The sequence below is a fragment of the Bombus fervidus genome, chromosome 5 (genome assembly GCF_041682495.2).
Source record: "Bombus fervidus isolate BK054 chromosome 5, iyBomFerv1, whole genome shotgun sequence".
Lineage (NCBI taxonomy): Eukaryota > Metazoa > Arthropoda > Insecta > Hymenoptera > Apidae > Bombus > Bombus fervidus.
Window position 1 is genome coordinate 12,636,748 of NC_091521.1, and position 14,747 is coordinate 12,651,494.

Consider the following 14,747-nt stretch of genomic DNA (forward strand, 5'->3'; position numbering starts at 1 on the left):
ACTTCCTTGTTTGATGCGTTACAAATCAAAAATTATTTCAAATGGAACTTTGTGTTTAAATCTTAACTCAAGTAAGGTTAGCTGTGTATAAACAATTACGACGATACAATTGTATAAACGATTTTAATACTGGAAGACTTAAACTTAAACTTTCGTTCACACGATATTTATAATACATCATGTGAAAATCCAATACATTTAATGATTATTAATAAAATTAAATAAATGGTCTTACATGATTTGGTACAGAAATTTCTATATGGTTGGTTATTTTACATTTAAATATAACAAGTTTGAGGTTATGTTAGTCTAAACAATACAACTTTGTTACCGCGTTGTTACTCGATTATTTACGAAAAAGATTTGTGATTTAGACCTATTCAGTAGAAAGGAATGGTTTCTACTCGAGGGCCAAAATTTAAATTTTGTGATGGTGAAAAAGTCCTTTGTTATGAACCTGATCCTACGAAAGCAAAAGTATTATACGATTCTAAGGTATTTATGAAAATACAAGGCACTAAATACACAAAGTTTTTGTTATTTAATAACGTATGATTTTAGGTACTTGATGTTATAGTCAATAAAGATCAAAGAGGACGTAAAGCTGTTGAATATCTAATACATTTCCAGGTAAATAATAAATACTTGTGTGAAATATTATCTTACTTTTATATTTATATTTTAAATGAAATTCTCATATAAAATAATAGGGCTGGAATTCTTCATGGGATCGTTGTGTGACAGAGGAATATGTATTAAAAGACACAGAAGAAAATCGCCAACTTCAACGAGATTTGGCACAGAAAGCACAATTGCAATTGTATGTATGAAATTACTTGTTAATGAAATAAATATTTACTTCACTTCTATGGAAAAATAATTTAATATAATAAAATTCCTTTTTATTTAATCATATGTGAATAAAATGACAGAGGAGCATATCTGTATCGAAGGGAGCGTAAGAAAAGAAGTCATAAATTATCCGAACGTTTAAATGAAACTGAAAATCAGGAACCAAGACGAAGGGCAAGAAGTGGTGGTAGCAGAGCAACATCTGCAACAACTGGATCATCGGAAGATGGCAGTTCAGGACAACATGCCGATTATGATACCGAGGTATTATTTGTATATATATATATAACAAATTTATTTATATTATATCTGACAGAAATATTTATCTTCATTGTTAAAGGAAGTCATTACTGAAGAAGATACAGAAAGTAGTTCAGATTATGTTGGTGAAACAAGCGATGATGAAGACAGTGGTGGAGGTAGTCAATCCGGTGCCAGTGTAAAACCAGGAATTGATCTTGATATAGGCACTACTTTAAGAAGGATTTTGGACCAAGATTACGACTTGATAACTAATAAAAATAAGGTATTGTTTTTACACATTTTTAAAAATTACAATATGACTACGATCGAGAAAGTGTAATCTAAAATTTGAAAGTAACAAAAAGTAACATGAATTTTAGCTAGCTGTTCTCCCTGCACAACCTACTATTGCAAATATTTTAGAATCGTGGGTTCAACACTTTACGACAACACAATTAACAAACATTCCAGAAAAACCGCAAAGGAACAAAACGAATAATACGATAGAAAAAACAATTAACGAAATAAACATATGCAGAGAAGTTGCTGATGGATTACGTATATATTTCGATTTTACATTACACGATCTCCTTTTATATAGACAAGAACAAGAACAATATTGTAATTTAAAGTCTTCTTTCTTATATACTGAGCATCCAACTCTTGTGAAAGAAGAACCAATTGAGTAAGTTTTAATATTTTAATTTATTGGAAATTAAATCTCTTGTAATCTCTCATAATTGGATGTCTCGCGTATTTTATCATTTAAAATGTTTTGACTAATATTAGAAAAACAAAAAATATTTCTTGTAAAAGCAGTTTAATTATTGTGGTTAATATAATTTTCAGGAACTCAGAGGTTTTAGTTAAAGAAGAATACGAAGATACCGAGTACGCTCATTTACCACCATTTCAAGAACACGATCAAGAAATAGATACGTCGAAAGTGGTAGCAAACTCTAAACGAAGATTAAGATCATACAGAGTGAGTTCTATAGATGAAAATAAACAATTGAGGTCATACGAAGAAATTAAACAAGATACAGGAAATTTATCAAGGTGAGTTAAATTTTTATATAAACAAATCATTTTTTATCATCACTTATATGATTACGAAATTGATTTTTTTTTTTTTTTAGTATTGCAAGTACAAGTTCTCGTTGTTCTAGCCCACGCGGTGTAACGTTACGAATACCACCTGTCACATCTGCGCAAGTCAATGCTTTGCTTCAACAATCGAACAAATGGAGATTAATGCCTGAATCTGCGAAACCCGAAGGTCCTCCAAATCCTTCCACATACTATGGTGCCATTCACTTAACACGACTATTTGGTATGTAAGATATTTTTGTCAAATATTTCTAAATAAAAAATAAAATAAAAATAAATAATTTTTTTTTTAGTTAAGTTGCCAGACTTACTTCAATTAACAGACATACCACATAAAAAGCTAAAGGTCCTTCTGAAATATTTGGATATGTTTCTTAGGTATATATATATACTTATTTATTTATTTTTTAAATATTTTTATTTTTTTTCATGCGACTAACAAAATTATGTCTTTAATGTTGTAGCCATTTAGAAATGCACAGAGAATGGTTCGGAGAACAATTTTATATGCAAGTGGAAAGCCAATTAATGTCTCAAGCAAGTAATTCTTAACATAATAAGAATAAGCAGTATACTTGCTTTATATTTGTTTACAAATACGATTGTGTATACATTATATGCATATTACATAAGATGTACATCAAAGAAGTATGTTTATGAATTCGGTATAAGTGATAAACTTTTTTGTATTAATTAACAAAATGCTTTCTTATATGCCTTCCATAATGAAATTTTAGCTTATAAATCCATTTACGTTAACAATACGAATAACAGACCACAGTTATATGTATGAAGTAAAAGACCATGTAAATTAGATGTTGTGGTAAAAGTGTAAATGAAATTTTGAAACTTATTAGGATAAAAAGTATATATTACAAAAGATTATATTTATAATTTTTTTTTAATAAAATATTTTTGATAAAATATCAATGTGTGATTTAATATTCATATCACTAACATTTGTATGCCAGTAATATTTATTAATACAGAGAATCAACTATTTATAAGTAATTTAATCTACTAATAAATAATTTTAATTTAAACATAACCTATTTTTTCCTATTGATTTTTTACTGTAAAGAAATAAAATTGATATTCAATTCAATGAAAACAACAAATTCAATGAAAATAGTATATAATTGTGAATATAATTATTACTTGTATAATTCATGTATTATACAACTTGGTAAGTACATATACATTTTGCAACTATTATTTTTAAAAAATACATAATACACCAATATTCTTCACATTTTTACATACGTATTATCTTGCTATAGAAAACATTATATATGCTCGTGCGCGCGTTATCTATAGTACTATAGTTATTCGAGGACAAGTTTTAAAAAAGAAAACAGTATGGAACGCTTATTCCTATTTCTAACGATACAAGCTGTATCGTCTATTGCCAGATTTAGAATATGCTGTCAAAAAATTTAATTTCATATTATCATTGCAACAATTTTCAATCGTTTCAACTTATGTTACGCTTGTTATTTGCAAACATCCGGTACGCAATATTTACGTTGAAAAATTAGTCAAAGATTACTTTTATATTTAATTGAGACAATTTATTATTTTCTTACGTAATAAGTAAATAGGACTTTGATAAGTATGTATATAAAATATATATTTTAAGAACATTTTTTAACACGTCGGCTGTCACGATGGTCATCAGTGATCCATATTATTAAATTTTTTAGAATGATTAAAACATGATCAATTTCATGGACTAACAAATTTTTAACCATGTGAATGATTACGATAACAAAAAAATGTGCAAATATAATGATATTTTGCAAAAATTAAATGTTATGGTACAGTACATTGTAACTCCATTGTAAAGCAAAATATACAACTACGAAATGTACAGGCATATATCCTTATTTTCCGTAAAATATGGTACTAAATGATAAGAAATTTATTATAATTTAATCTGATTAATCATAATAATATATAAATGAAATAATAAATATAGTGGAATACAAATATATTTTATAGCCACTTTATAAAATTTGCATGACAGTCAACGTATTAATTAATACTATTAAATACTATATATTAATAATTATTTTAATATTATTAATATTTCATCAAAAAGTTACTTCTTTCATTCTTTATATTGAAAGTATTTTTCTTGTGGTTCTAAAACAATTAAAACTATTTTAAAGCATATCACCTATCCTGCTGTGCAGCGCTTGAACGCAATCGTTTCTCGATCTCGGTCAAACTCGTACGTTCTCGGAACCGTTCACATTACAACAGTGTTACTGATAGGTATCAGCTGTTCTAGTAAATAAAAGACTGTGTTTCGATATGGACATCGACGAGAGTGTCACACAGCAAAATCAGGAAAATACAAATGGAGATGCGATTAAATTGGAAGAGAGAAACAATCGTTTATCCGAAAGCTCCGAAGGAAATGAGGACTGGTATTATATGCCGGATTCCATACTTTTGAATATTTTTCAATATTTAACGCCAAGGGAGTTGACAATCGCTGGAGAAGTATGCAAATCATGGCACAGAGTTTCGCACGACGAATTTCTTTGGAAAGATCTGCTTTATCAAACATATAAAATAGATCCAGACATCGGCATTATGCCAGGTTAACTTTATTGTATATTTATAAATTATTCAACATAGCAATAAACACGATTTTCATAGGATTAAAAATAAAAACGTACGAATTATGCAGTATAATTGGAAATCATTTTTAATACTAATATTTATTTATATTCCTCTGTTTTCAATTTAATATATTAGGTATTTTGTAGGGAAAACATCTTGGTTAGGAGAATTTAAACGTTTAACGTATCATACACCACTCTTAGAAACGGAGATACTTAAAGAACATTCTCATCAAGTCCTACATGTTAGTTTCTCGCATAATGGAAAGATGTTTGCCACTTGTTCAAAAGATGGATACATCTTTGTGAGTTATTTCTATTTTGTAATTATCCAATTCCTGTTTGTGTTTTATGTTCAAAAACGTAAGATCTGTTGTGTAATTTATCCTAGGTTTGGAAAAGTCAATATCCTGTTAGTGTAAAGTACCTTCATGATATGAAAACATTTAGTTGGAAATATACACAGTTTTCGCAATTCAATTCTTCAGATACTTTGTTACTTGTTTCTGGTGTACACTTTGGAACACCTTTGAGTACTTCGGGTGAAATAGCAGTATTTAGATTAGCACGTAAGGATATCAAATTAGCTATATTTTAGAGTTAATAACAAAGAAAATATATCATTAGTAATAATTTAATTTTGTTTGTCACAGCTGGCTTTGGTCTTCAGTGTAGAGTAATAAATAAACCTTATGACATATTTGGAACATGGTACAGTGAACATTACCTTTTAAGTGGAAATTTATGCTGGTTGGCACATTTAGTTAGTACTAGTCTCCTATGGCTTAATAAGGCAAATCAAGAGACATCTAGTGAACATGTGCCTATTATGACACAACTGTTTAGGTATCATACATGACAAATAACTTTTTATTGTATGAAAACGATTTTTTAACCATAAATATACACAGATATTTTATATATTTTAGATTTTACAATGGTAATGCTTCATCAGTTCGAGCAATAATGGTAGCTAATTGTTTAACACCTGAACAAACTGAACCTAAAGAGCAAGAAAATCAGCCTTCATCTTCCAATGTTAAAGAAGAAAGGGGAAATCCACCAAGCCATAAAGATATTTCATCTACATCTTCTAGTAACAATTTAGAAGAAGAACCAGTTGTCCTTCGTCATGCATCATCCAGACTACAGTAAGCTAATTCAGCAAGATACATTTCTCATTTACACATTTCTTAATCTAAAGATATGTATTGAAAACAATTGATATGATTAACCAAAGCATGTACAAATAGATATAGTACATTGGAAGGTGGATTTATGAATTGGAAGAAACTTGGTGATGGTTTTGAATATGCTAATCCTATACAATATAATCAGGAATATAGACAAGTAGAAATGGAGAAAAAAGCAGAGGAAAATGATAAAGAAAGCGACAATTCTCAGTGGGATGAAGAGAATGAATCCGGAGGTAAGTGAAACTTATTGCAAATTAATGATAGTAATATTTTTATATATAAATTTAATGATATTTTACGGATAGAATCGTCTAATACGGAAGAAGGTGATAATGACGAGTTATCAAATAATTGTGAAAAATATCTTATTTTTACAACTGGATCCAAAACTTACACACCGCATCAAGTGGGTTTCAAGAGAATAAAAAATTTAAAGTTTCCTACACGATTAGATCCAGGACCGTCATTACGTGAAAGAATAGCACAAAGAGAAAGAGAACGAGAAAGACAAAATTCTTACGCATTTTTTACCAATTGGTTGAATTATGAATCTGTAGCTGATCAATTTGATAAAGTAGATCACTTAATTGATTTGCATGGACACATTATAGGAATGGGACTTTCTCCAGATCATAGGTTGGTCATTTATGCTATAAGTATAAATTTATATATATTTTTATTTTTTATTATAAATAACGTATTACATATGTTTGTCATTAGATATTTGTATGTAAATACAAGACCATGGCCACGAGGTTATGTTATTACAAATCCATTACAACCTCCTCCAATAGCTCAAGAAATCGATATACACGTAATTGATTTAGTAACATTAAAACAAGTTGGTACCATGCTAAGAGCTCATAAGGCATATACACCAAACAATGAATGTTTCTTTATTTTTCTTGATGTGTGCAATGAATATGTAGCAAGGTAAATTTATTAAAATATTTTATTTTAATGTTTATTCCGTTCAAGTTTAATCTATTAACTTTAAATTATAATTATTAGCGGTGCGGAAGATAAACATGGCTATCTCTGGGACAGACATTATGGAGTATGTTTAGCCAAGTTTCCTCATTCTGATGTTGTTAATTCTGTTGCTTTCAATCCACGTGATCCTGAAATGTTAGTTACAACTAGTGATGACTATACTGTTAAAGTTTGGCGTAGTCGAGCTGTAGTTCGTTCACTGGGACTAAACGAAGATTCTTTTCGTAGAGGTATGGAAGTACGTAATAGGCGAAAGTTTCGAAAAAGTAATTGTAACGTTGATTGACTAAAGACTATTAAGTTTCCAATTTAAATTTCTGTTTAGAGTTTTAAAAGATACATCAAATTACATTATTTCTATCTTCTATTTCAATTTGTAATATATTAATATCTCTATATGAATTTACAAATTCTATTTTCAATGAAATTGGGATAAAGTACATAAATGGTTTCATATTTACAAATATGATTTATAGATGTCTACATACATGTTTTAACAATTAAGCTATACAATATACAATATTGCACATATTTTATTTATACGACATTACATATTTTTAATAACTGAAGAAAGATTTATTTCTCTTTTACAATGGCGTTTATTGAAATTGAAATATTTATAATTTGTTTTATAAGAAGATCGAAAGCTGCTAGGTATCACGGAGTTGATCTGTTCATGTGATTTTACTGTTTTTCAGTTTCTATTTGACTCCGTATGTACTTAAGGATAAATTGCCTTCAGAGATAGGTTGTACATTTTTAAACATTTACAAAGTATGAGAGTAAGACTCTTCTAAACTTTCATGACATATTTTAATTGACAATATTTCGTGTTCAAATAATTTTATGACTGATATCTTTAAATTAGAATAAGCTTTGATGGTATACAAGTATTTAATACGTATAATTAGCAGTGGCTAACACTGTTTTCATTAAAAAGTAACAAAAAATTAAATGTTACAATAGTTTCGTATCTATAAAAAAAGATAAAAAATGAAAAATTTTGTATTGTTTTATATACATATGTACAAACAGTGTATTATCGGAACTGTACAAACAACTATTTATAATTAATATATTCTCAGCTAGGAATTTACTTTAAATTAAAATAAAATTTACATTTTTAATACCCATTATGATGTAATATAAAACTATTCAAAATGGTATGAAGGTATTTCAATCATAAATATATATGCAAATATTATTATAGCAAAAAAATAATTTAAAGATATTATTTCCTATCATAAATATTTAACATATATGTATATCTTTCTAATTATTATATTAGAACAAAAGATATATGTGTAATAGGTATACAATATATAATAAAAAAAACTATTCAAGAATCGTTGAAATTTATATTAAACGTTATAATTATTTCGTTAAGAATTTTAAACCTATTAATAAACTTTTACAATACTTTCAATAATATTTTTGCAATTCATGTCTAAATTACAATAGTAATTGTTGTAATAATATTTTACAACTATCGAGAAGCTACAAAGTGGTATGCATAATCTAAATTATGTAATATAAAAATTATAATTCTACTATGTTCAACGAAATAATGTATATATTTTTGCTTTTGACTTATTTAGTGGCCACTGTCATTGATAAATTCATTTTCAATCATATATATATAAACATTAAATCACGTAACAGCGATTAACCATGCTATTAATAAAAGTTTATATTTTCCTTTTCTCTTTTTTAAATGATATGCCTTACCAATGCTGTTATTATTAAGAATATAAATAAGTATTGCAAGTGTAACTTACAATATTTATTTAAAAATATCAACATTAGTAATAGGGATAATAATAATATAACTGTATTTAGAACTGATATTTCCTTGATATTTTGAATATCCTATAAAATATAGAACTATATATTAATATACGTATTATTATATATTTGACACCATATGAAATTGTATCCAAAATCACCTAATTTTTCCTTCTATGCAACTCTAATTCAAACAGTATATCTTTCCATTTAAAGAAATTATTTATGTCATCAACATATTTATATAGATGCATTTACTACTGATTCTGCAAAAAAATGCGTAATAATCTATAAACAGTTTTCCTATTTACATGATTTTCTTTATAATTTTACTTGATAAAATTACCTGGAGTAGGAGATACTTCTTTAGATGTTTCTGCATTATGACGTGGAATCTTTTTGTGGGCATCTTTATGTCCATGACAATGTTCGCATTCATCATCACTATCTTCAGAACTACTTTCACCAAAACTTCTTGGCTTTTCATAGATACAACAACCTACAATATCATATATATTATACATTTATACATGAATATAATTATGTTAAGAATATTGTGTTAAATTTTAAATAACACAAAATTTCACATTTAGATTTCTTTTTATTCATATGTTCATTATCCACTGTGCCTTGAGTCCATTGAACTTTCTTATTTGATCTTGGCTTTCTAAGACATAATCGAACAGTTGGTACATCCTGAAACAGAACAGAAACGAATGAAATATTTTCTATTTTCTACATTTATATGTATACATATCGATAGGAAGTGTAATTGTAATAAATGTTTGTTTACAAATATATTTTAAACTTATATATTTATTTTAACTTGAATACATTAATTTTATAATAAACAATAGTTATATTAAAATTATATAATTGAATTATTTCATAGAAGTTTTTTTCAGACTTAAATTATTAAGCTATTATATATATATTAATACATTCTAAAAAGTATCTTGTATCTTTTTCAATTAACAAAAATTTCTTCATTGCACAATCTTGGCTTTCTTTAAGGTCTGTATTTTATCATCAGTATAGTTTAAAATATTTTTTAATATTTCAGTAGTATGTTGGCCCATCATAGGAGGAGCAGTTCGAACTTTATTCGTGGCATAACTATATGTTACAGCAGGGCCAACAACTTTAATTGTCTTCCCTGTAGGATGTTCTATTTCTTGCACCAATTTTATGTGTTTTATATGAGGATCTTCAAAAACCTATAAAATTCTTTTGTATAAAGACTATTTTCAAGTTATTTTAGCACAATATTTATGATTTTGTACCTGTCTTATTGTATTTATTGGACCATAAGGGAATAAAGCACCTTCAAAAACAATTTCCCATTCTTTATTAGTTTTTGTTATAAACTTTTCTCTAAGAATAGGTAATAATTCATTTCTATTTTGCACTCTAGCTTTGTTATTTTTATACTTATCTATTTCAGACAATTTTAATAATTGCATTCTTTTAAGTAAATCTAAGAACTGTGCATCACTGCCTGTTCCTACAGTCATATAACCATCCTTTGTAAGGAAAGCTTCATAAGGTACAATACTTTCATGTTCTGAACCCCAACGTACTCCTTCTTTACCAGTATTTAAATAGTTTGATCCAATGTTGATTAAACTAGCAACTTGTGTCGATAGTAAATTACATTGAATCCACTGTCCTTTATTGGTTTTCATTCTCTGATATAATGCTGCTAGGATCGCACCATGGGCATATAAACCTGTTGCTAAATCAGTTACTGCTACTCCAACTTTACATGGTGACCCATCTTTTGGACCTGTTATATTTAACAAGCCTCCTATAGAAGCAGCAATCACATCGTATCCTGGTCTATTTTTGTAAGGTCCTTCATATCCATAACCAGTCAAAGAGCAGTATATAAGATGAGGAGCTACTTTAGAGATATCTTCGTACCCTAAGCCCATATTTTTTAATTTCCCTGGGACATAATTTTCCACTAATATATCAGATTTTTTTGCCAATTCATAAATTACATCTCTACCTTCCTTGAGATCAATACATATACTTTTTTTGTTTCTGTTAACAGAAAGAAAGTAAGTTGCTTCTTCAGTTCCTTCTATAAATGGTGGACCCCATTTTCGTGCTTCATCTCCACTACCTGGTTTTTCAATTTTCAAGATTTCAGCACCAAGATCACCAAGAATCATGGTACAATATGGTCCAGCAATAATTCTAGTTAAATCCAAAACACGAATTCCAGACAAGGGTGATTTATTATCTGCAATACTTGTACATGTATACCTTTGATTTTTGATGTTATATATATTCAGTAAATGCTTTGTTTTTATCCATTTGAACATGAAAGCAGACATTGTGTGCTTTTTAGAAATAGTAGTTGATTTTGCAAAGAATTTTTATTATTCACTACTATAAATATATATACAATTTCACTGAACTATTAACTAAGATTATCAAATAAATTGAACTGTGTGGTACTGTTATCATAACACTTTTGCACTGATACACTTAGCACTGTATCTGATATGCCGTAAACATATCAAAAATTATCGTTTTTAGATTCAAACAATTCCTATCACGTTGAATTCATTATCAGACTGAAATAATGACGTAAGTATTCATAATAAAACTAAGCATACCTGAGATGTAGAATCTGTGACATCTGTTTCTAAAACAGTTTCTGTTTGTATTTGAGTAACTGTTTGCTCAGATGTTACTGATCTCTCCATTTGGGATGTATTCTGTATGAATTTGCACAGAGAGAAATATAATTTAACGAGAGTCGATATTGCGGTTACTTCGTACTGTCATCATTCGTAATCTAACAGAAACGACGCCATGTTTAGAACTACTACAGTTTGTTTACTATTTCTATTTATAATATATATTTAAAAATAACAAAATTTTCTTCATTCGCATATCATAAATAACATATATTGCACATATGTTTTTGTGCTATATTTTACTCATATTTATTCATTCATAATTATAGTTGAAAATATATATTAAAAATAATCTTGAACATATATTAAATACGAAAATAAGAGGACAATTTACTACGATGAAGTATCATTAAAGATAATAGAGCCTTTGATATGCGTTATAAATATCGATATATACTCGTACAACACATTTCAATTATTCTGCAAATAAATATCTCGTAATACTTGTAACTATCATCCGTAGAGATGAACAATTTTGCTAAACTGCCGTAAAGCGAATGTATGTGTTGTCGATGCATTTGTACGATTTCATATAAATACTTGAGGTCTAATGCCCAATTTTACAGAAAAATACATTTCGAAGTCAATATCGACGATTAAGGTTTCTTCGATTAATGTAATATCTTTTAAGACACTATGAATATGGAGGTAAAACTTGATTTCTCAAATTGTAAATAGGTTATACTATTACACTTGAGTCTAATTAAGTAATTTGAAGTATATGTATGATAGTATTTTAATAATCACAATTTTATTTATTTTTAGCCAGTTACCAAAGTTCCTTTGCCATTAGAACCCATAAAATCAAATCATGTGGAAGATAGAAGATTGTGGGTGGGCAATTTAGATTTAAGGATTAATGAGTAAGTATTTACTCAGATCAATCAAACCATACTTTCTTAACATGATAGTTTTATTATTTGAAAGTAATATAATTTTTTTGTGTGATGAAAATATCTGAAAAAACTAACTCTTTATCTGTTAACTGGTACCAACTCCTAAAACTTGTCCAAAGACATGGAACGATCGAAAAGTTCGACCTCTTGTTTCATCGATCAGGTCCACAAGCTGGTCAACCTAGAGGTTATGCATTTGTTACGTACAAAACTATTCAAGATGCTAAGACAGCCAAAGATGCTTTACATAATTTAAAAGTAGGATCAAAAAACATCATTGTGAGATGGGCACACAGTGTGACAGAGGTAATTATTAAAATAATACTATTGAAATATTGATCTTTACAAGTTTTTTGCTAAAAAAGAGATACTAAAATCTTTAAACATTAAGTTTACATCGATAAATTAATATTGTAAATTCAATATTACAATATTAACAGCATTTCTTCTTTTTAAGTCTGATATGGATAAGCCAAAACCAAAAATAGATATACCTGCTTTAGCTGGAGCTAAGAAAGAAGATAAAAGAATTAGGTAAGTTTATGTTTATAAATATATTAAGATGAAAGTGCATTTTAGTGTCTATTATTAAATGTTACTATAATTTTCTTAATAGTCGTGAAACAGCAATTCAAGCTATAGAAGCAAAATTGAAACTGATGAAAGAATCGAAAGAAGAATTTGAATTGAATAAGCCTTTAAATGGATCACCTGTAATACAATTGTATCAAAAGCCAGAAAATCCAAAACCGTCCACGTCAACCCGTTATCATAATCGAAGCAATCATTATCACAATAATAAGCCATATAATCGTCATAAACCAAGAAGATAATTTAAATTATTTTTTTTTCATTTATAGTGTTATAATTAAAGATAATCGATTCATTTTTATTAATTAACATTTGTTCCATGACTGCATATAGTTGGCATATTTATATTATTTATAATTTCTCTTTAAGTAATGTCTCTGTATTAAGTCAATTTTTTTTATTATAAAGTCTTATATTTTTTAGTTAGTCTTTTTTAATCTCTTTTTTTTACTATCAACATGATTCCTACAGTGACGCGATTGCACATTAGATACAGAAGTATCTTAATTCACTAACAATGTAATGCTTAATATGTACATTAATGTACACGTATTTTCATAATCTATAATATCTTTTTATATAATAAACAAATATATACTTTAAATACATATTTTATTGTAATGCAAAACATGATCATTTTTTATTTAATATTAAGTAACTAGAAACAAAAAGCTATTAATTACCAAAATTAAATAAACATGATACTAAATGTTTTTTTTTTGCTATAGTAAGTTTTATTTTAACCATAATGCACTCATTAAAGCAAAATTATATTTCCCCTGTATTTTGCTTTCTTATATATTTTCCACGCATGTGATATGGCAGAGGTACTATAGCAGGACATGGTACTTGACCAGGTATTACACACATACAGCTTCTAGAACAACCAACGCCAAAATTAGCAGGATTATCTTTCTTTCTTTTCGATATACTTTCTTCCTGCTGAACTTTCAGTGATTTGCAAATTACATTTTGAAGATGATGTAATATATCTTCTTTAGATTTGCCATCTATATCAATTAACATAGTGTTTCCATTCTCTGCATAAAATTAAGAAAAGATAATTTTTTAAATTTAATATTTTTAAAAATATGAAATATGTTTATTAATATCTATAAATTTTTTAATGTTAGAATAAAAAATTCATCTAAAAATATATACTACAAAAAAACTACTAAATTATTATTTTTAAACTGACATTCAAATAATTTTAATTAAAACCATATATGTGTGTATATATATATATATATATAAGTTTTTACCACATAACATACCATAATAACATTTTATAAAAGGTGTTGGTGTCATATTTTTAAAAGTGATAATTTGCACATTTGGATTTTTATATTGAAGTTGTGATAAATGCCAAAATACAAACTGCCTAAATATAAATCAGACTTGTTATAAATATTTTAACTATTTTCCAAATAGTTTTATAAAAATAATGTAAGACTTACCTGGCGCCAGCATGATGTTCCCCATGTGTATTATAATTAACAGAAAATATTTGTATTTCATCTTTTAAAATTATTTTGCCAGAATTTAAATAATTTAATGTTCTTCGTATAGGTGCTCTACCAATCATAAACGGCATTTTTACTACTTGTTAATTAAACAACGTGTAAGACAATAACTTAATCCTTTATTGCCTCTCTTTTATATGCATATACATTAAATATACCTAAAATGAAATAGTTTTAGATATAATTATTTTATTACTATTTTATATTCCATTTAAGT

General features: G+C 27.4%; 5 protein-coding genes across 9 annotated transcripts; 3 read left to right on the forward strand and 2 right to left on the reverse strand.

Moving 5' to 3' along the window:
- The first annotated feature begins 33 nt into the window (after positions 1 to 33).
- Msl-3 (male-specific lethal 3) lies at positions 34 to 3,131 on the forward strand. Of its 3 annotated transcripts, none has more exons than XM_072003524.1 (10): positions 34 to 495; positions 562 to 630; positions 711 to 820; positions 933 to 1,116; positions 1,193 to 1,378; positions 1,476 to 1,780; positions 1,945 to 2,154; positions 2,265 to 2,428; positions 2,499 to 2,583; positions 2,670 to 3,131. In XM_072003524.1, exons 1-10 carry the CDS (start codon positions 394 to 396, stop codon positions 2,755 to 2,757), a joined length of 1,503 nt encoding a protein of 500 aa, XP_071859625.1. In that variant the 5' UTR covers positions 34 to 393; the 3' UTR covers positions 2,758 to 3,131. The 3 variants fall into 3 exon arrangements, with proteins under 3 accessions (XP_071859625.1, XP_071859626.1, XP_071859624.1); XM_072003523.1 differs by having other exon boundaries at positions 35 to 495; positions 2,235 to 2,428; XM_072003525.1 differs by lacking the exon at positions 2,670 to 3,131 and having other exon boundaries at positions 2,235 to 2,432.
- Positions 3,132 to 4,418: 1,287 nt separating this feature from the next.
- Positions 4,419 to 8,474, forward strand: Fbw5 (F-box and WD repeat domain containing 5). Its single transcript, XM_072003522.1, has 9 exons — positions 4,419 to 4,813; positions 4,983 to 5,140; positions 5,227 to 5,404; positions 5,489 to 5,681; positions 5,765 to 5,986; positions 6,089 to 6,264; positions 6,337 to 6,667; positions 6,752 to 6,964; positions 7,043 to 8,474. Exons 1-9 carry the CDS (start codon positions 4,522 to 4,524, stop codon positions 7,308 to 7,310), a joined length of 2,031 nt encoding a protein of 676 aa, XP_071859623.1. The 5' UTR covers positions 4,419 to 4,521; the 3' UTR covers positions 7,311 to 8,474.
- Positions 8,475 to 9,620: 1,146 nt separating this feature from the next.
- LOC139987361 (succinyl-CoA:glutarate CoA-transferase) lies at positions 9,621 to 11,638 on the reverse strand. 2 transcript variants are annotated; one of them, XM_072003526.1, is made up of 3 exons: positions 11,437 to 11,638; positions 10,093 to 11,369; positions 9,621 to 10,026 (listed from the first exon to the last, which is right to left on the reverse strand). In XM_072003526.1, exons 2-3 carry the CDS (start codon positions 11,149 to 11,151, stop codon positions 9,796 to 9,798), a joined length of 1,290 nt encoding a protein of 429 aa, XP_071859627.1. In that variant the 5' UTR covers positions 11,152 to 11,369; positions 11,437 to 11,638; the 3' UTR covers positions 9,621 to 9,795. The 2 variants fall into 2 exon arrangements, with proteins under 2 accessions (XP_071859627.1, XP_071859628.1); XM_072003527.1 differs by having other exon boundaries at positions 9,622 to 10,026; positions 10,093 to 11,057.
- Positions 11,639 to 11,851: 213 nt separating this feature from the next.
- Positions 11,852 to 13,611, forward strand: LOC139987369 (probable RNA-binding protein 18). 2 transcript variants are annotated; one of them, XM_072003540.1, is made up of 5 exons: positions 11,852 to 12,168; positions 12,286 to 12,383; positions 12,509 to 12,722; positions 12,874 to 12,950; positions 13,033 to 13,611. In XM_072003540.1, the coding sequence occupies exons 1-5, from the start codon at positions 12,157 to 12,159 to the stop codon at positions 13,247 to 13,249; spliced, it is 618 nt and encodes a 205-aa protein (XP_071859641.1). In that variant the 5' UTR covers positions 11,852 to 12,156; the 3' UTR covers positions 13,250 to 13,611. The 2 variants fall into 2 exon arrangements, with proteins under 2 accessions (XP_071859641.1, XP_071859642.1); XM_072003541.1 differs by having other exon boundaries at positions 11,901 to 12,168; positions 12,536 to 12,722.
- On the reverse strand, positions 13,603 to 14,684 carry Mrps25 (mitochondrial ribosomal protein S25). The gene is made up of 3 exons (XM_072003546.1): positions 14,465 to 14,684; positions 14,282 to 14,388; positions 13,603 to 14,047 (listed from the first exon to the last, which is right to left on the reverse strand). Exons 1-3 carry the CDS (start codon positions 14,599 to 14,601, stop codon positions 13,776 to 13,778), a joined length of 516 nt encoding a protein of 171 aa, XP_071859647.1. The 5' UTR covers positions 14,602 to 14,684; the 3' UTR covers positions 13,603 to 13,775.
- Between the last annotated feature and the right edge of the window lie 63 nt (positions 14,685 to 14,747).